The sequence below is a fragment of the Magallana gigas genome, chromosome 2, assembly GCF_963853765.1.
Source record: "Magallana gigas chromosome 2, xbMagGiga1.1, whole genome shotgun sequence".
Lineage (NCBI taxonomy): Eukaryota > Metazoa > Mollusca > Bivalvia > Ostreida > Ostreidae > Magallana > Magallana gigas.
Window position 1 is genome coordinate 34,734,040 of NC_088854.1, and position 22,933 is coordinate 34,756,972.

Genomic DNA, 22,933 nt, shown 5'->3' on the forward strand with positions numbered 1-22,933 from the left:
GTGTAGATTCATAGTTGTGAAAATCATGACCCCCGAGGGTAGGGTGGGGCCTTAATGGGTGGTCGAAGTTTTACATAGGAATATATAGAGTAAATCTTTAAATATCTTCTTCTCAGAAACTAATCAGCTAGAAAAGCTGAAACTTGAGTGGAAGCATCCTCAGGTAGTGTAGATTCATAGTTGGAAAAATCATGATCCCCGGGGGTAGGGTGGGGCCACAATATGGGGTCGAAATTTTACATAGGAATATACAGAGTAAATCTTTAAAAATCTTCTTCTCAAAAACTAATCAGTCAGGAAAGCTGAAACTTGTGTGGAAGCATCCTCAGGTAGTGTAGATTCAATGTTGTGAAAATCATGATCCCCAGGGGTAGGGTGGGGCCACAATGGGTGGTCAAAGTTTTACATAGGAATATATAGAGTAAATCTTTAAAAATCTTCTTCTCAGAAACTAATCAGCCAGGAAAGCTGAAACTTGTGTGGAAGCATCCTCAGTTAGTGTAAATTCATAGTTGTGAAAATCATGATCCCCGGGGGTAGGGTGGGGCCACAATGGGGGTCGAAGTTTTACATAGGAATATATATATAGTAAATCTTTAAAAATCTTCTTCTCAGAAACTAATCAGCCAGTAAAGCTTAAACTTGTGTGGAAGCATTATCAGGTAGTGTAGATTCATAGTTGTGAAAATCATTACCCCCAAGGGTAGGGTGGGGCCACAATGGAAGGTCAAAGTTTTACATAGGAATATATAGAGTAAATCTTTAAAAATCTTCTTCTCAGAAACTAATCAGCCAGGAAAGCTTAAACTTGTGTGGAAGCGTCCTCAGGTAGTGTAAATTCAAAGTTGTGAAAATCATGATCCCCAGGGGTAGGGTGGGGCCACAATGGGGGGTCAAAGTTTAACAAAGGAATATATATGGTAAATCTTTAAAAATCTTCTTCTCAGAAACTTATCAGCCAGATGATTCTTTAGAATTGTTAAAACTTTGGGCCCAGGACAATTCTTTGGCCTCACAAGAAGGTTCAGAGTTTATGTACGTTTATATCCCATATATAAACAATTGTTAAGGATCTTTTTGAGAACTGCAATACTCAACATATGATATGACTATAAAATCATCCTGTTAGAAAAGATGATTATAAACATAAAAATATCCAGGGGAAAAATGGATTTTATTTATACAGGATCAACATGTATTATTATACATTGTCCAGATAGTTTGTACAGACCCTGAAACGTACTACTACACCACACGCTCGCTGCACGCTCGCTACACGCTCGCTAAACGGTTCACACGAAACGCTGAACGGTTTACACGAAACGCTGCACGCTTTGCCCGAAACGCTAAACGATTTACACGATACGCTGAACGGTTTACACGAAACGATTCTCGCACGAAACGATTTGCTCGCTTTTCACACGCTTTGGACACGCTTTTATCCTGATCGATTCGGGTCCTCTCGGATTTTATCCTTACTCTGTTAGTAAGAATTAATTTTAAGAAAACACGAAATAATTGAAATACTGATATTAGAAACATATATGTACATAAGTTTTGAATTGATTAATTAAATTAATTTGGTACTTATATTTAAAGCAAAAAATTATTTATTCACAGAACTAGTCAAAAATATTACTTCTATAAAAATATTTATTGCTCAAAAGAAATATCCATGATTCTTATTAGTCCCGTAAATAATAAAAATTCCAGAGAAAAAAATTACCGTAACACAATATTCAATACCAAAAATAAAATCCGTATGATTACAAACTGAAATCGGTTTTTCAGTATTCGGCGGGATTTGTTTTTTCTTCTCACATTAATATTTTTCTTGGTTTAAGAGAATACGATGTAAAAATACTAACTGTAAATAAACCTGTAATTATTTACATTGATAATTTGGTTTTTCAGTATTCGGCGGGATTTGTTTTTTCTTCTCACATTAATATTCTTATTGGTTTCAGAGAATACGATGTAAAAAATACTAACTGTAAATAAACCTGTAATTATTTACATTGATAATTTTGAAAGTTATGTAAAATAAAATTAGTCACAAAGGTAAGAAAAATGCTAGAAAACAACCAACTATTTTTTTTATGTCGAATCTTTCGCGTAAATAAATGTTCCGTACATAATATCACAGAGAAAAATCAATGGATTAAACAATAAAGAAAGTTGTCATTTCTAATTTGGATTTCGGAAAGAACAAGAAATAAAAAATGATTTAGATTTTTGTCTCAATATTCGTATACATAACCGGCGCCCTGCATAACGACGTACAATATATCTATCATAATCTATTTGAATTAAGTACCATGCATATTGAATCCCATAATAATTAATTGCATGTGTACACTTTAGGAAAATTTCAGTGTGTAAATTACTTGTTGTTTTCCGTTATCAGTGTTTAAATAATTAAAATAATACCTTGTAGAAATATTTTTAATCGGGATTCAGAAGAATTTACTTCCCGCATTTCATAGAAATGAACAGTATATTTTCTTTCTATGTTTACATTTAATTTTGTTCAAATTAATGTTAAATCATCTATCATTGAAATTGTGTGCATCATCAAATACTGATTCCGACTACCTTGAAGTCATTGAATTTCTATTGGCTATTGACAAAAAAAGAGACGCGTGACCATCCAATGAAAACGAATACACAGAGTTTGATTGACAGGTTCAGCCAGGTGCAGGTCTTACCCGATGTCCGAGGTTATGTGTACTGGTTGTACACAGCCTAATAGTCTCAGTAACTAGTCTTCTTTCAATACGCGTACTTTTCTTTTGTTTGTTAAAAATTAATTCAAGTTTGTAAAAAGATAAGTATATTATTTCTTATAGATGTTTTCACGAGAATATCTCATAGGAGTTTTGCCAATCAGTTTAAAGTAATGTTTAACACGACCGCTATTTTGAAACAATTAAATTGTCAGAGAGTTCCGAATGAAATCTGATGAACGTTTCACACGGTTCTCGCACGCTTTGCTCGAAACGATTTACACGCTTTGCCCGAAACGCTGCACGCTTTGCCCGAAACGCTAAACGGTTTACACGAAACGCTTCACGATTCACACGAAACGCTAAACGGTTTACACGAAACGCTAAACGGTTTACACGAAACGTTTCTCGCACGAAAGTCGCACGCTTTTTTGGTGTAGTAGTACGTTTCAGGGTCTGTATTATGACTCCATTAAGCTGATTTTATCATACCTATTGTTCCTCAGGTGAGCGATGTGGCCCATGGGCCTCTTGTTTCATTTACCAATTGCCTGTGTTAATTTCATGCTAGGCTTGCACCATTAAGAATTATTTAAACATGTAATTTCTGAATCAAAAGTGCTTGGGAACATGTGACATCGAGGAAATTCTGATTACTCTCAATTTTACATCGGGGTAGAAAACTTAATGAATAAAATTCAAATAATTTGTTATCATGCATAATTAATTATTTAAGAGCATTCTACTATACCAGAAAAAGAATTAAAATGAATTGTCCAGGTGAAAATAGGAAATGTTCAGACAATTAGCCCTTATTACTTCCTGTTAAAATGGCCGCCACTCTGAAACCATCGTAATGAACAGTGAAGAAGGGAAACATTTTCTTTTGAGCATTTACATACAAAATAACGACTAAAATGCTATTTCATTGCTAATGCAAGGTAAATTATTTCATTATAAACTATTGAGAAACAGATTATATCTTATTGTTGATAAATTATGTATTGAAACAAGTTGTATTTTTATTCTATACCAAAATTAAATACCACAAAAACGCTAAATTGGTTTATCTGATAATCGGTTAATCTGATAATTTTTGCCTGACAAACAGACTCTCAGATTAAGCGGAACCCTCTGTACCTATATTCAATTTGACATCATTTTATTAATAAAGACGAGGTCAAAAGCTTGTTTAATTCCGTTTTGGGGGAGACTGTACTAGGCATTTGTATTCGTCAAAAATGGATAAAACTCCGAAATTTCGAAATTTGTTCATCAATTCCTTCATATTTCATTGAAAATGACAGTTTAAAACATTATTTTTCATTGTATTTACCAAAAATTTTAGCCCCGGTACACCCTATCCCTCCTGTTATGGAGCATCATTAAAAGAATTTATATCTTAAATTTTATTAACCTGTAGGCACCTTTCATTTACTAGATCTTGACCTTAAGGTGGTATGGGACATCTGTCGATATTTATGTGGATTAAAGTACATTATAATAAAATACTTACACTGGTTTATAAATTTAAAATTTTGCAATATTTAACCAAAAAATGGCTTTTAAAAATATTTTGGGAGGTAAAAATTGTAAAAAAACCCCAGCAGGATTCATACTCATGACTTACAGATTCTTAGTGAACCCTCTAACCCATATAATGTTTAAATATTTTCTTCTCTGCTCCCACACATCTGTAAGGAAAACTGAATTCATAATTGTGTAGACCAGGAAGCCCTCTACCAAAGAACAAGGGACGTTAATGGCTGAAATTTGCTGCGTTTCATGCTGTCTGTTTCATCAATTATAAGGGCAGCGTCTTCCAAATGCATGGTCCAGTCCTGCACGCCAAGCACGAGTATCTCTTAATGTCTCGCATACGCGAGGTACATTACAACGCTGCAGGTAATATGGGCACAGCATCCTACCTCATGAGATCCTGCTTTGAATTTACAGTACCATGCCTGCACCACTCCTTCTCTGTATTGAATCCAACAGTAGTATTTCTTTGCAGAAACGTGGCAACTTTGAATGCGTGCACTGACCACATTTTCAACATATTCATTTACATGAATCTCGTAGTTTCCGTTTTCATTGATATGTTCATGAAACATGAGTATAGACTTGGCTATTTCTACCTGATAAGTTCCAAGTGTTATCTCACGAATTTCTTCTTCAGACAGTTGAGGGAACTCTGGAGCCACACCTGAGGCGTCAAGTTTTGTGTAAATGATCGTCGATCGATTCCCTTGGTTTTAATCAAATTCCGACGTTCTTTTGGTTGGCGAAATAAATACACCATCTTCGCTGCAATGGCAATATCCTCTTCTGTTTCTCCAGAGCTAAGGGGCAGGGTGTACTTATTATGAATTGCAGATATGATCCTAACATAGTCGGCAACATAGGGTATCTGTGTATTTGGGACTGTTCTATTAAGGTAACGCCAACTTTTCAATCTGCCATTTGCTGATTCTACCACCCAGCACACCTGCAAGTGTTTGATCATATTCGGTAAAAAAAAAAAATCTGAGGTTATTAGTCATATTTCAGAAAAACTATTACTTAATTTAGAAATATTAAGCCATCTCATACCTTAGTTAATAATCTGGAGCTGTTTGATTCTTCCATGCTATGCTGTTTAAAACCTCTCGCTAAAAACCATGGCATATCCATTCTAATTCCTAAATCTTCCAGAACATCTGAGCTGTCTCGGAAACCACGATCCATGATAAAGGTGTCTCCTCTTTGCCAATTTGTCATTTCCTCGACATTCCTTTATATAAAATGGTTGAGGATACTAGCATCATTGTTCTTCGAGTCCGCGAGATGTGGCCCGAGAATGGAACAGAAACAATTAATATACCCGGTGGTCGTTACAACCATCTTCGGCTTAATCAGGGGTCTTTGTTTATGAAGGCTGTACAATCTTCTCGAAAAGCTAAAGTTGCTTGATTTTTTAATGTTAATTTAAGTTCCGTCTAATACAAGTAATGCTTGAGGAGATTCAGTTAGCCCGTTTGAGAATAAAATTGTGTGCAACAATATTTCAAATAATTCAAAAAGAAGATATGAATGTACCTTTTTCATATTAACAGCATTGCTAGCTTCTTGAGAGACTATAGAGACTTGTTTTCTAGAGCACATTTCAACTTCACAAGCAATATCGTAATACACGACCGTGTACTTCTAGATTTGGAATGTTTGATATCGTCAATATTTGTCATCAGATCGTTAAACTGTGACCGTGTCAGACCAGTTAGATTTTTATAGTCCTTGTCTCCGAGTGAATTGTTCGGGGTGAAATTATTGGTCCCCTATGGGTTTTCACCGGAGGGGACTATAGCTTTCCTCTGCGTCCGTCAGTCCGTCTGTCTGTCCGTCCGTCTGTCTGTCCCACTTTAGTTTTCCACACTTTTTTTCTTTATGCGTTTGAGGAATAATATGAAATTTGCTGAACAGCTTCAAAATGTATAACTACAGATCAAGTTTACACTTTTGTAGCATCTGGTTGACATATTTTTGAGAAAATTAATTTTTAATATTCCAATTTTTTAATGTTCGGGCTCGATATTCTGCATAACAGTGCATTGTTTTCACAATTTCCACAAACCAGTAGGGGACGTGTATTGCTTATGCAATACTCTCAGAATGCTTGTTTATTATAGCAAGATATCGAACAATTTCCAGTAGATGACAGACATCACTATTACTGAGAAAGGTTGTGTTTCTAATCGTGGATGTGACACCGCTGTCTAACATCTCTGTGGTGAAGTGTCTGTCCATAAATTGACTTGGAAAACATCATGACCCACTTCTTAGAAGAACGCTGGAATGAGTGAACAGTTCGTTACGTGATTGTTCAGATACTACAACAGGTTCTCAAGGTTTCTTATTGCAGATAGCACAGGCGTTATGTCTATATCTGGTGGAAGGAATTGGCAGTGAGATACCTGCATATGGACCTCGAGGTGCAGACTGGCATTTTCCTTCCTTATTTCACTACTTTCGAATTCAGCACTGTTATTGAATTTATTGATGTGTAATATAACAGTCTGCATTTATTGCACACAATATCAGAATCACACAAATCAGATTAGACAAAAATTTTCTCAGATCAAGTTTACACTTTTGTAGCATCTGGTTGACATATTTTTGAGAAAATTAATTTTTAATATTCCAATTTTTTAATGTTCGGGCTCGATATTCTGCATAACAGTGCATTGTTTTCACAATTTCCACAAACCAGTAGGGGACGTGTATTGCTTATGCAATACTCTCAGAATGCTTGTTTATTATAGCAAGATATCGAACAATTTCCAGTAGATGACAGACATCACTATTACTGAGAAAGGTTGTGTTTCTAATCGTGGATGTGACACCGCTGTCTAACATCTCTGTGGTGAAGTGTCTGTCCATAAATTGACTTGGAAAACATCATGACCCACTTCTTAGAAGAACGCTGGAATGAGTGAACAGTTCGTTACGTGATTGTTCAGATACTACAACAGGTTCTCAAGGTTTCTTATTGCAGATAGCACAGGCGTTATGTCTATATCTGGTGGAAGGAATTGGCAGTGAGATACCTGCATATGGACCTCGAGGTGCAGACTGGCATTTTCCTTCCTTATTTCACTACTTTCGAATTCAGCACTGTTATTGAATTTATTGATGTGTAATATAACAGTCTGCATTTATTGCACACAATATCAGAATCACACAAATCAGATTAGACAAAAATTTTCTCAGGGATTTGTTCGCATTGCCAGACACATTTCTCCGCTCACTTTTTTTGATGCGCTTGTGGCAGGTTACACAAGAGTACAGCTTCAGTTTAGAATGTATTTTCGCTATTCTCAGAAAATTTAAAGGAATGAAACTGAATTACTTGAGATATAATTATAAATTTTTAAACGTTTCATATTTAAAACACATAACTAGGGATGTCAATTTTACTCGGTTGGCTTAGTCGATTAATCGGAGGCTTTAGTCGAGCGATAGTCGAGTACTCGATGATTTAAGGGTATTTGAAACTGTCAGTCTTTTTTAATCAACTAATGTTACTACATTGTACCACATTGATCAGATCTTAAATAAAAGAACATTGAAAAACTTATTATAACATATACTAAATGTATTTGATTTAAAAGAAATTGGAAAGTATTTTATCTAAATATCCGTTAGAAAATGTTCTAGTTTTTTTTTCTTTTTTTCTTTTGACTCTTACATATAATTGAGCTCCGTATCATCTTAGGCAAATCAAATGAGACCTGTTCCATGGAACTAAGTCATTGTCCTTGCCAAATCAACAATCAAAGTTTAATGATTAAAAAAACAAATGCCTTAAGATAATTATTGAAACAATTAAAGTTTGGATTATACAAACATTTAATTCAATAAATTACTTAGAAGAAACACAAATTAAGTGAAGTAATGGTATATATAAGTACGTGTAAATCAAAAGAGATTAATAATTAGCTGCTTCAAAAATACACAAAGGACAACGATAATAAAGAGCATAACCTATTGATCAAATATGTCGATAAAAAAAACTGTTATCAACAATTGTAGAACAAAAACTGACGCATTAAAAAAAAATAATTTTTGAATTTTATTCACTTTATTACGAGTAATTGACTAAGAAAATTTTAGTCGATGATCGGTGTTACCAAGGGATAGTCAAGTACTCGTTGTCATTCCTACACATAACTATTAGATTCAAATCGAAAAAAAAAACCTCGAAATAATTTGACCACTGGACCAAAAATCCTTTTCGCCATTTTAGCGTGACACAAAGAACGAACTATGTTTTACAATTATTTCTATCATATCACACATACATGTGCATGTACATGTTTATGTAGGCCTATAAGTTTATTAATATTTTGAACTTTTTAAATATGCATGTATTGACCATTTTTTTGTATGTGCAGTCTCCTCATTGACATGTTTCGATCCATTTGCATCACTAAATGATTTCCAAGAAGTATGGTATCAAAGCTTTTGAAAAGTTAAGATAAGAAATTTCTACAGTTCTAAGTTTGAGGTAAAATAAAAACCAAAACACTGTTTATAAATATAAAGAAACAAAAACAAAAATGCATTTATGGATTCATACACATATTAGATAAGAAGATGGAATGAAAGCCACAAAGACATTATTTCTTCTGTTCTAGATTATTTTTAGCTAGAATTAACAAGGTACAAGTTTACAATCTCCCATTTTGACAAGCCAGATGTAAAAATAAAATATTCTGCTTGGTTTTATGTCAGTAAGTTGCATACAACCTCATAATACCCAGCTTCAAAAAAAAATAATTTTTTTTACAATAATAAAATCCTTTGAAGAACTGCCCTTTTTTATTCAACTTTGATGTGACTTTTAGAATATGTCGTCAGTAAGTCAAGGGGATTATATTCCAAGGTCTTTAACAGAAATAAGAAAACTGTCATCACTTGCAGTACTCTGATGATTTCTATGGCAACGGGGTTCATTGCATAAAGTATTCTTAGGAACAATTATTATTTACGATTTTTGGCTTAAAATTTTAAACTTATGATATATATCTTATTTTATAATTTAGCAAGATCAACAGTTTAATAAATTAGCCCAATTCTCAGATTATGATCTGGCACCTTTAATGTGAAAATGGTTGACTTCCAGTAAGACACTTATTGTTTAACAATTGACCACTGCTTTCAAGTGTTACATAACAATTGATGGTCTGAAGCCATAAATAACTTTGGGCTAATCTTATGGACAGAGCTGTGTGCACTGAAGCGGTTGCACGTGGTGATTGAACCAACACAGACTGACCGAATAAACAATCGGGGAAAGAGAAACACAGTAAAAAGAAAACTTTGAATTGCACTTAATGTCACCAAGAATTGATTTTTGCCCCATTTGGATTTCTTTTCGCCAATTTTGAAAAAAATTCGCCATTGGCAAAATTGGGGAAGCCCAGCTTGAGCCCTGAATTTGACTATGTACTTCTCCAAGTGTTATATATTTTTTAAGACACAACGTCACAAGATTGCAATTTAAAATGTTTTGTTAAAGTGTTTGTATCAATCGGTTTGGTTAAATATCATCAGGTATAGGCCATATAGGTCAGTGGTTTTGGCATGCGCGGATCGATCCTGAGGTTTTTTTTTCTGTGTGTGTTTGTGGGCTAATTATGTTTTCCGGGGCGGGGGATATGGGCAATATTTGTGATGTTTTTACCATGTTAATGTTAAAAAACCTCGATACTGTAGTTTAACTTAGTTAAATGCATATGTGAAAAATTTGTGTTTGGGCTATTATATACTTGGGAAACCGTTAAGGCCTATTGGCCTCTTGTTTTTTTTACCCCTGTATGATGATAAACCATCAGATATAAGCGGTCACCTCTATTAAGCAGTCACCTTTCTATGGGGGTCATTTTACATCCTCTTCCCCCCCAAAATTTTTTCATTATTGCCCTTTAAAGAGCAGTCACCTGTCTTATATTAAATGCGGTCAGTGGTAAAAGTATTTTGATCTGAAACTGTAGTTTTGATATGTATTATATAGCAGCCAGTTTACAGTGAGAAAAGACAAGATCTAGTGGATTCTACAACATTTATTAAGCATAAAATGGTCAGAAAATGTCAAGGGACTGAATAATTTTGCCAGATTGGACAACATAAAAGAATGCTCATCAATAGTTTTACTGTATATTCCTTATTTTCTCTGCCTTTATAGGTCACCTGAGTCACTCAGGTGACCTAATGCAATTGGTTTTCGTCAATTAAATAAAAACGACCTCTTTAAATCAGTTTAAAACATTACTGTTACGGGGATAAATGTATTATCGCAATTCCTAAGAAAAAATTACAGCGGAAAATCATCTTGATTTGTAGCCATTTGTTAACGTTACCGTAATTTTGAATAAAGATGAAAATAAAGGTGGGTCTTAGTAAAATAGAGCGATATGCCTGTCAATACATAGCAGTCTGAGGCTCATTGAGAGGGGGGCTAGACTTAATCAAAAATCTTGACAAGCAAAGAAAAAAAGATTTTGAGTACAACCATGTCTAACTTTGGGGAAAAAAAGGGGGGGGGGGGCTCCACCCAGTTCCGACGCCCGCCTACGCATTGATTATACATGTAATAGCTCTTTTACATATCACATATGACAGCATTTTTCATTCGAGTGTATTCATCGATCAAGTGAGTAAGGTTATAAAATGTTTCATGAGCTTATGCCTGGTAAACAACAATCTTTTATAATGGGGAAGACCAATTAAATTTTTGAATGTTTTTAATTTGAGCGCCTTGAGGTACAATTTTCTTCTTTCACATATAGGATTTTTTTTAATAAAATACAATAACTAGCTAGTACAATGTAGTTGAAGATAAATATGTACCTATATGCATATTCCCATATATAATTTGATTGTTTTATAAAGTGAGGGGGCAGAACTAAAATAAACGGAATTAGAAGTTAACAGTGTACCCCTTCCAAAAATTTAGTTTTATATCTTGCATAGGATCTTATTTTTGGTAAAAATGGTATTTCATAAGGGTACAATGTCAAAGATTAAGTGTAGGAAAATAAGTGTGAAAGAACAATATATGATATGAGTTAAATCTGGCCCCCATAATTCGCCATTTTTTAATTGTTTCGGGTACAATAAAAAGTTAACTTATTTTTTAGTAGAGTTGATATAAAATATATTTTTCATATATTTATCTGATTTATTTGCACTTACTGGCAGTATATGACGTCAGAAGTGACGCTATTTTTAGAATTCAATCGAAATCAGTCAAAAATTGACATTTTTCTTATCTTTTTACGAATGGGAAACATAGAGCGCCTGCTTGAACAAGATAAATTTTTTTGTCACTTATTAGTCTTGGCTAGATACATCTGTGATTAAAATATTTTGTTTGTTCAAGCATGCGCTCTATGTTTTCTGAAAGAAAAACTGCTTGAAAACAAGTTATTTTATGCTAAAAATGCGAAAATGGTGGGAAAAGGTTGTCTTTACCATGTCATATTTCCATATTGTGGGCACTTGAATCAAAATGAATATTGTGTAAACACATCACATATATATCTGAACTAAAAAATCAAAGAATTACAGTACAATGATGATGTTCATTTTAGGGGGCCATTTTAGGCACATATCATATATAGTTATTTGGATACAGTTAATTTTATGGTTTTCTTTTTTTTTTCTACCGAGGGGCCATATGGCACAAAATCCTTTGAACACCCATTGTTGCTCAGGTGAGCGATGTGGCCCCATGGGACTCTTGTTTAAGCTGTTCTCTTTTATATTTTTTGTTAAAATGCCCACAGTGAGAGTTTCTATCTGCCCCAGGGGGATGGGGGATGGGAAGTTGTTTTAAATAAAACATGTCTACTAGCCACCTTGTCTTAGTTTATCTATAAAAACATATACACATAAAACCCATCTTGAAAGTTAACAAATGTGGGAAAATTATTTTTTGACTATTTTCTTGTATCTCAATATCAAGTCGTGCACTCTATTATGATATTTATAAGTTTTTCGCTAAAATTATAGGTTTCATAGCCCTTTTTGAAATATTTCAAGCAGGAAGGTTGTCATCATTACGATATTAAAAATTATTTTACTCCAGAATGAAACTTAATTAAATGCATATGAGACTCCTTGACAGTTAAGTTTGTATATGGGCTATGGTACTCAGGTGAGCGTTAAGACCTATTGGCCTCTTGTGTTTCAGCAAATCTACTTTTGATGATAAAATGAACTGAATTTAAAATTTCCATGATCAAGTGTTCAGAAAAATGGTGATGATTTAGCATTCTGCTTGTATCTCCTAGCATTACACACTTGTCATGGGATTGGTGGTTTCTATTTCAAGTTCTGAACCATTGATCCAAACTTTTTGCCTGATAGAACTGACTTGTTCAAACCAGAGACCCTAGGAGACATTAAGTAATACCCTTTTGAAAATGGTCAAAAGAATGCAAAGGGAAACAAATAAATTGAAAAATTTGTAATCCTATGGAACTGGATAGTGTTTTGCTTTGAGGTACTGTAGGGCTGAGCTAGGCTACAATAAATAAATGAAATTTTATTGATTTTTAGGTCACCTGAGTCACTCAGGTGCCCTATTGCAATTGGTCTTCGTCCGTCGTCGTGCGTCTGTGGGTCGTGCGTTAACAATTTTACATTTTTAACTTCTTCTTGAAAACTACCTGGCCAATCGTTACCATTTTTGGTGTGAAGCATCTCTATGGTAAGAAGAATCTAAATTGTGAAATTCATGGCTCTACCACCCTTGGGGTGCCACGGGCAGGGCCAAATACCGTATTTTCCGGACGACTCGTCGATGCGGACGACTAGTCGAATTGCTCATTTTTAGCCAAAATTTTAACAAAATCCTACGATACGTCGATTCAGACCATACGTCGATCTTATCACTTCAAAATGGCGTATAAAACTGCAGTAATATTATCAGTGTATGATGCCATGATGCCCCCAATATTGCTAACAATTATTATTAATGATTAACATTTAAACAATTACACTTTATACTTATGCATCATATTTTCAAATACCGGCAACATCTACAAAGTCGCCTGCATTTTAAACAATTCCCGATATCGCGTGTTATGCAAAACTAAACTTACTTTGTCAGAAATATTTTACTCCCAAGCATTAAAATAATTATTCACTCTGACTATCGCCACTGTATTCGCCATTACGTAACCAGCCACCTGTTGACTCGGGGCGTGGTCAATGTTTGTTTAACAATTTTCGGCCTCAGAGGCATGCACCTGTCTCGTGTCGGACTTCAAAGAGGGATCTCAAGTGCAGAAAGCTTAGAAATTAGTATGATTTGATGAAACTTGTTTACTTTGTATCCAGTTATATGCTTTTGTTTTACATAGACACTGTTAGAAATAGATCGATCATTTGTGCGACTTGATAATGACAATATACGACATACATATGTTTCCTAAGATTTTATCTAACAATAATCAAAGAATTGGACAATAATTAATCAATTAACTATAATCACTCTTATAACGGTACTCCTTATATACACAGGGAGTGAAATTGCCGTAAAGATCTCAGCCTTAGGGCAAGATTATTAACACAACCGGTGTCAGCCTATTGTATAAATAGTAGTATTGATAATTGCCGATTACGTATTTTAAGATTGAATTTGACCATAAAATATTTCTGATTTATACTTTCCACTAACAACTCTTTACTAATAAAATAATTAAATTTAAAAAACATCCCCCGGACCTACTGCAATATTTTCTTCCATTCAAATTTGGTTTCAATTTTACTGCGCAATGCTATCTTCCTACTAGTGATACATAGAATCATGTGATGATGTGTTTATAAAAACGGAACGGTAAAACTTTTAATTGATTAAAGACAATGTACCATTTTTTAATAACTGTTATTATTATGTATTTTAGTGTTAACAGATGAGTGAAAATGATAATTATTAAAGATGAACAGTGAATTCAACAACGTAACTTTAAATCACACAGCCAACTCAAGATGATTAAAACCAAGATTTTTAATGCTATTTTTAACAATTTTCTGACCTCGAGCCTACGACAAGTCGAACAAGACGATAAGTCAGGTGCTCTGTTTCAGAGAAAAAAAATACCGACTAATCGTCTGAAAAATACGGTATGCAAAAAAAGCAAAATTTTCAAAAATCTTCTTCTCTACTCCCACGCATGTGAGCAAAAAACCGGTTGCATGGTTATGATGTCCATGAAGCCATCTACCAAAATTATGAAATTTATGGCACCTGCAGGCTCTAGGGTGGGGCCAATATGGCCATATAGTAAAAATGTATTAAATCTTAGAAAATCTTCTTCTTTACGATCATGTATATTTTTTAAAAACTAAATGCTTGATTATGATGTCCATGAAGCCCTCTACCTAAATTGTGAAATTTATGACCCCTGGGTCAGGGGTTCAGGATCTAGGGTGGGGCCAATATGGCCATATAGTAAAAATGTATTAAATCTTAGAAAATCTTCTTCACTACTCCCATATATATTTGTTAAAAACTAAATGCATGGTTATGATGTCCATGAGGCCCTCTATCAAAATTGTGAAATTCATGACCCTGGGTCAGGGGTTCAGACTCTAGGGTGGGGCCAATGTGGCCAAATAGTAAAAATGTATTAAATCTTAGAAAATCTTCTTCTCTACTCCCATATATATTTGTTAAAAACTAAATGCATGATTATGATGTCCATGAGGCCCTCTATCAAAATTGTGAAATTCATGACCCCTGGGTCAGGGGTTCAGACTCTAGGGTGGGGCCAATGTGGCCAAATAGTAAAAATGTATTTAATCTTAAAAAATCTTCTTCTCTTCTCCCATATATATTTGTTAAAAACTAAATGCATGGTTATGATGTCTATGAGGCCCTTTACCAAAATTGTAAAATTCATGACCCCTTTGTTAGGTGTTCAGGCTCTAGGGTGGGGCCAATATGGCCATATAGTAAAACTGTTTTAAATCTTAAAAATCTTCTTCTCTACTCCCACACATGTGAACAAAAAACTGAATACATGGTTATGATGTCCATGAGGGCCTCTACTAAAATTGTGAAATTCATGACCCCTTTGTTAGGTGTTCAGGCTCTAGGGTGGGGCCAATATGGCCATATAGTAAAACTGTTTTAAATCTTAAAAAATCTTCTCTACTGCCACACATGTGGGCAAAATACTGAATACATGGTTATGATATCCACAATCTCCTTTACCTAAATTGTGAAATTCATGGCCCCTTGGTCAGGGGTTCAGGACATGAAAGGGGGGAGGGGGGCGCAATATCGCAATATAGTGTTAATGCATTATATATAATGTTTAAAAAATTTCTCCTCTATTCTCACACATCTGTATTAAAAAAACTGACTAATAATTATGTTTACCAGGAAGTCCTCTACTGAAATTTTAATTTTCATGTCCCCTCAAGGATGGGTTTTGACTCTAGGACAGGGCCAAAATGATTGTATAGATGTTAATGCATATAACGTTAAAATATTATCTTCTTTACTCCCACACACCTAAAAGGAAAACTAAATTCATGATTTTGTACACCAGATCTTAGTTTTTCACCAAAATTATAGGTTTCACAGTTCTTTTTGAAATGTGGTCTTCATTACAAATTTATAATTTTTCTACTCCAGTATGAAACCTAATTAATTAGATTCATATATGAAGCTCCGTGACAAGTTTGTGTATGGGATGTATGCTACTCAGGTGACAGTTAAGGCCAATTGGCCTCTTGTTCTTTTATAATAATTGTATAGATCTGTCTTTGTTTACAGGAGTTACCTCAACTTCTTGGTTGGAGAACTGGTTGAACCTAACAAGTAAGTTTGAAAATTAAGCAAAGTTAGTTATACCTCCAGAAATGAAATTTAGTAAGGTACAGACCCTGAAACGTGCTACTGTACCAGTTGCACGGCTGAAAATAGCTGCAGGCTTTGTGAACGGTTTGCGCGGTTTGTTAATGAGGTAGGCGTGGCCTGAACGCTTTGATTTTTCTCGATATAATTTTGTTTAGTTTTTGCCTGATCTACTTCAGCAAGGTGGTAATTATGACAAGAATTTTCTTTATTTATATGATATATTACAAATGTATTTCAATCTATTTAAAATCAGAACTTCCATCCGTTCCCCTGTTTTTGATACGTTTTGTGTATTCAGTGACAACCAGGAAGCGGGGGTAATTTTCATTTTGATTAGTCTGTTATTTTTAGTATTTAATTTTAGATAAATGTAATCATTAAGATAGATTAAAAGAACTGTTTGACTTTAATCCGATATATTTTTAATTCAACGAGCTGTCGATAATTTTACAAGGCATCTTCAGTTTTTATTTCTATACATGTACTTGAATTGAAGTCATTAAATATTTCTAATCCATTTAAAATTGCTATGAAAAATTGCCCCGATTTTATTCCGATATTTCTTAAGTTTCCTTTATTGTTGTCTTGATTCTCGGCTAGTTGTTATTTTTACAAGCATCTTTCTTTTTCTTTATTCATAATTCGTATGATCATTCTTTATTGCGTACGTCTATAGTACTATTGCTGATCAAATTCCCTTAGTGAATAGACAATGTAAAATTACACACAGTTAATGATAAGATAAACAATGAATTTCATATAAAAAATCTTGAAATCAACTGTTATATAGTTTTTTGACACAAATTTTTATCCATTTAAACATTGATTCTATGATTTTCTGCACTTGTTGTATAATCTGAACTGATATTGCATGTATAGTCAAAATATGACTATTAGTTTTTGTTTTTCCGTTAACCTAAACATGTACATGTAACATATTTCTTACGATATGTACGCATCTGGATATACACAAGTCAATAGCATTTAATGGCAATATTTATCATTCTGTTGAACAAGTGTCAGCTCTTCACTGTATGCATGCGATTTAGCTGACGTTTTACAAATTCTGACTGACCTGTTTATATTTTATTTACCTTAATTTTTACACACATACTTGTTGTAAACAGGACATGGAAAAATACCCAGTAATCAACAAATGAATGTTAAAAGTGATAAATATATTAAAAATTTATCTAGTAACAAAAATAATACGACAACGAGGGAAAAAGACTCTGATTGCCAGTACATGAGTCATGTAGTCGGAAGGAAATTATTGTTGAATAATTTCAATTAGGAATACTCTTTTTAATAGGGATTTAAGAAAACATAAAACAAAAACGTTTTCATTCGATAATTTTCTTCTAGCCATATAGGAGGAGCCAAGCAGCACGTGTCACATGGCATGATCTGTACTGTTATACTTAAACTGATTGACAGGCGAAGTACATGGAGTCCTGAGATAAAATCCCGCTCAAATGACCAACTTATAGAAAACTAAAGCGAAATAATATAGTTCTGTGATAAAACTTTAATTTAAGTAATATAATCAACACACAAGTTCTCGTTTCTCCCTCTCCCTCTCTCTCTCTCTCTCTCTCTCTCTCTCTCTCTCTCTCATTGAGTGTATGTAACTGCAAACAATTTGGAATTATTAGATTTTTATTTGTATGAATTTCATTCATTTTAGACTCATAGTTTTCACAACGATTTCAACACAATGACTAAAAGTTTGTACATTAGACGATGTATTCAGATTGATCTCGACGGTTAAAATTTCGACGCTATTTCACATCACACATATTAAATTGAAAATGAATTTAAAAAGAGCTCTGTTTGTGCTTACATCTACTTGCAAAATGTTATAATCCCATTCAACTATTTACAATGTAATTAATCAGGTTTTTTTTTGGGGGGGGGGGGTACATTTGTGTACCCGGTAAATGATATTTTCATCGCAAGTTAATATTTGTGAAAATCCCGCATGATGTTTTGATGTATGGCCTCTGAAAACAGCAATGGTTTTAAGGACCTTGCTGCACACTGGGCACAGGACCCTGCATGGTCTTTCTATGCCTTTTTCTATGGGGTCTCAGCATCATCCTCTGTGTAATCCCCAAGCAAAGCATCCAAATCTATATCATCACCCCAAGAGAGAAAATCGGACTTAAACATGATGATGGTATGTGTTGAAATGCATATAACATCAATATAGATGTGATTACCCTGTATTAGGAGGCTAATTAAGAAGTTATTGTCTTTCATGATTAAAAATTAGTACAAACTATACACCCTTACCTGTTGCTTGGCCATCAAATCTTCAAAGAGCCGATATAATTGATGTTTGTACAACATCCTGACCAGTTCAATGAAATTGTCGATATATCCACGATACTTGGCTGTGGTTAAAGAATAATTATTTACAATGGGGAACATCTATTAGAAACCCAATTAACGATAATTTTTAAACAATCAACAATTTAGTCTTTAAATGGTCGAAAATAGACCCATCTTCGCTTTTTTTACATCTATACCGCTATCGGCCATTGCTAATCTCGCATTGCAAGATTTACAAACAATAGGGTTTGCGAGAGTTCACGAAACTTGGTAGGGTTGAGAATCTCTGTTATATATGTCTCTGGAAATATTTTTTAATCTTTATCTGTGGGTTACCTTGATGTAAAAAATTGTAAATCAACATGTTTCAATCATGTGAAAAAAAACGAAGTCTTCTTATTTTCCTGACCACTGTAAAATTTCAGATCAAGAATGCAAATTTGTAAATCAACATGTATAAATAAAACTTTAAAAAAAATTCATAATTCTGAAAATTTCCCTATTTTTTTGTGTTTTCTTTTTACTCTTGGTTAGTTCCTGCATGAGAACATCATGTGAGCTGTAAAACTTGAATTAAGAAGTGAACAACAGATTTTGCTATTAATACAGAAGGCATTTTGATGATATATTAAAGTATCTTAAATTTTCCCAATTTGACAAAATATGTCGCTAAATTTCCCAATGGAAAGGGACCCGGTCCGTGTACCAAAGAGTGCTGTGACACCCATGGTACCAGCTTTCGCTGGATATTAACTGGCGATGGACTGGTGTCCCATCCAGTGGGAGTCAATGACTCTCATCTGCTTAGCACCACGGAAAACTGGCCTTTTGCACCTTAATGGCACAAAGATTTAACTTTAACTGTTTCATCAAATAGTGCCATCAACTCTACGCATTGCTATATTGGTGGAAGTGTATACTTTCAAACAAGAATTGCGATAGTCAGTAAATAAGAATATTCTTGTGAAAATTAAATCATCTTAACAGTTACTTTAATCATAGTACTGATAGGACTTTTAATTATATTGATTATTATTTATTTTAAAATCAACGATATGTTATTTTGTATGGCAAGTAGTTTCTTATATGTATTTGAATGACGCACATTTTTTACACTATGAATTCTCAGACTTTTCCGACAAGAATTTCAAGAAAACCCCTCATGAATCTAGTGTGTTATTTTTAAAGATGGAATTAATTCCATCAAACTACATATCAGTAATCGAAATATTTCTGAGAATTGTATCAATCTAAGCAATATTGAACTCTCAACCAGATGGCCGGCTGTCTGTGAGACAGCCGAGCATCTGGTTAAATGAGACAATATTGAACTCTGGCATAAGAATACATTCGACTACAAAAATACCTCAACTGTTTGTACTATTTTCAATGTATTTATAAATAATTTCCTGAAAAACAATGCTTCTGATCAGAATACATTACATCAAATTTATCAATTATTTTCAAGAACTAAGTCTTCTCAGCAGTGATGATTTGTGCTTAGGTCCAAACACTGTTTTAGTTTCGGTTTGCAAGAGTAACTGCATAGGAGAGTTGATTGAAATCAACTCCCAAAAAGGAAACATGTAACAAATGTACACAGAAAATAATGCTAATTGATCAATTTTTCTTTTTAAATCTATGCAAATATTGCTGACCTAATTATTCGGATGTCCATACAGAATTACCGGGATATCCCCTATATTTTATGAAGTTGATTTAGAAAACATTTTTCTTGGATTGTAAAATTTTGTAGATCATAAACTCTGATTTTGATAAAATATGATAATGGTGGTCTCATGTAAGTGATGCCTTGTCTAATTCAGCTCCATAACTTTTTTTCTTTTCTTTAGATTATTGTGTTTGTAAAAAACCTGTTTATAATTCACTCAAGACACTAAGGATTATTATAAGGTGTAATGTAAGGTGTGATGTGAGGGTTATTATAATCATAGTTTACATATGGTCAGTCTTGGAGGTGATGAAAATAATGTTGTTAAGTCAAATTATATAAGAAATTTATTATGATTGTATCCACCTTAAGTAATATTTATATAATGAGAAAATGAGGAAAAAGGTCTAATTCTCCTATTTAATAATTATAAGGCTTTTGTATCCAAACAAAAATGCATGATGCTGAAAGATTTTAATGTACAGATAATAGTAAATTTCAAAGTATTTTAATCAATTTGAGATTCATTCTTTAAATGTTGAATTTGCTAATGTAATTGCATTTTCGTGAAAATAGTCATTTTTAACTTTGCAAATTAATTTTCTGTTATACAGTACCTTGTGGTAACTCTTTATTTTCAGAAATTTGCCAAGAGCTATTATGATATCCATGACACTGGTGATTGTCACATATCTCATTGCCAACGTAGCATATTTGGGAGTTTTAAGTCCTGGGGAGATGCTTCAGTCCCCAGCTGTAGCTGTGGTAAGTAGAATTTAATATGTCAATTAAATGTTTTATAGATGCTATATTGAAATTAAACACTGTTCACTGCCAGAGATTTCCATTTTCATACACCAAAATACTGTAAAATAAATTGAAAAAAACTGGAATTTGCTCATCAAAACACGAAGTGAAACACAGAGATAGAACATTATTCACCAGGAAAATATAATGGGAATAAACTCTAATTAAAGAAATGTATTACTTACGTTTATTAAGAAACTTTTTTAAAAACTGGTGTAGTGCTGGTGCTATATTTGTTCTCAATGACTGCCATGAATAAAAGAAGTGGAATGAACCTATTGTTGATACAGTCATACCCGTGCAGTTAAAAAAACCCAAATCAACCACTACAGGAAGGATTTATGCAAAACAACTTTTTGAATCATTATTTAGTATTGATATTTCCAGCAATTTTGAATTTAAAAAAAACCCACTGGCCCAAGAAAAGTTAGCCAGAAGGGCTTCATCTTCTTCTCCAGAACCACTGGGCAGATTTCAACCAAACTTGGCAAAAAGCATGGGTGAAAGGGATTCAAGTTTATTCAAATGAAGGGCCACGTCGGCTTTAAAGGGGAGATAATTTAGAATTATTGAAAATTTGTTGGTATTTTTCAAAAATCTTCTTCCGGGGTAGGGTGGGGCCACAATGGGGGAATGAAATTTTACATAGGAATGTATAGAGAAAATCTTCTTCTCAATAAACTATTATGCCAGAAAAGCTCAAATTAGAGTGGAAGCAACCTCAGGTAGTGTAGATTCAAGTTTGTTTAAATCATAGTCCCTGGGGGTAGGATGGGGCCACAATGGGGGAATTGATTTTTGCATAGGAATGTATAGAGAAAATCTTGAAAAAATCTTTTTCTCAAAAACTATTAGGCCAGGAAAGCTCAAATTTGAGTGGAAGCATCCTCAGATAGTGTAAATTCAAGTTTGTTCAAATCATGGTCTCGAAGGTTGGGCGGGACCACAATGGGGGATAAATTTTTACCTAGGAATGTATAGAGAAAATCTTTAAAAATCTTCTTTTTTGAAACGTATTAGGCAAGAAAAGCTTAAAATTGTGCGGAGGCATCCTGAGGGAGTGTAAATTTAAGTTTGCCAAATCATAGTCCCTAGAGGTAGGGCGGGGCCTCAATGGCGGGATGAAATTTTACATAGTAATATATAGAGAAAATTTTTTAAAATATCAGGGATCGACATTAACGGTTGCCCGATTGCCCGGGGCAAGTAAAATCTCTATTCGGGCAAGAGAAACTCTGGGTAGACTTGTCCGATCGGGCAAGTAAAATTTCTGATTAGAAGTACGTTTTTTGTTTTGGTTACAAATAGTTTTTATCATAAAATCAATATCCTTTCCGAATTGGAACTCTTCAGTCTTCTGTTACCTTAGCGTTTAACTTTAGGTAAGTCGTTCCATATGACATTCTTGTTACATTGATTTACATTGATTTGCCCGAAGGGCAAGTGAATTTAAAAGTTAATGTCAATTTAAATGTTAATTGTTGCTCAGGTGAGCAATGTGGCCCCTGGGCCTTTTGTTTTATGTTTTGTTGCTGTTTAATTTTTAACTTTTTCTCCCTTTCCTCCACAGAGGTTTGAGCAAATCTTGACCCTGCCATTTTATTCTGCTCCAGACACAGCAATGTGACATCAATTTAAAGGGCAACTATTCTTGATTTAAAAGTAATTTTTAAGGGCAGCTAATCCAAATATTTTAAGAACTCACAGAATGCGGGGTTTTTTTATTTAATATTATGAATTGTTGAGACGAGTAGGTGAAGCAACATGCCATACTGTTGAATATTAAATCTCACCAGATGGACATAGAGGTATTTACGACAATCGTGTCGTGTTTAAACCAGTGAAAGTGTGACATTTCAGTCCAAGGTGCAGTAGTACAGCCAGGGCTGATCTCCTCGGGCGAGGAATAGGTTATGTAAAGGTACAACACACACAGCTGAGAACCTAGGAAGATATGAAATGTTTGCAGTGTAATGACTA

At 34.0% G+C, this 22,933-nt stretch overlaps 1 protein-coding gene across 3 annotated transcripts in view; it reads left to right on the forward strand.

The window, feature by feature from the left end:
* LOC105324995 (large neutral amino acids transporter small subunit 1) overlaps nt 1-22,933 on the forward strand; it is a 97,913-nt gene that overhangs the window by 23,777 nt on the left and 51,203 nt on the right. For all 3 annotated transcript variants that reach the window (XM_034445883.2, XM_034445885.2, XM_066076334.1), the window contains 2 exons: nt 16,057-16,101; nt 20,788-20,911. In XM_034445883.2, coding sequence (XP_034301774.1) covers nt 16,057-16,101; nt 20,788-20,911 — 169 coding nt within the window. The remainder of the gene's footprint in view (nt 1-16,056; nt 16,102-20,787; nt 20,912-22,933) is intronic.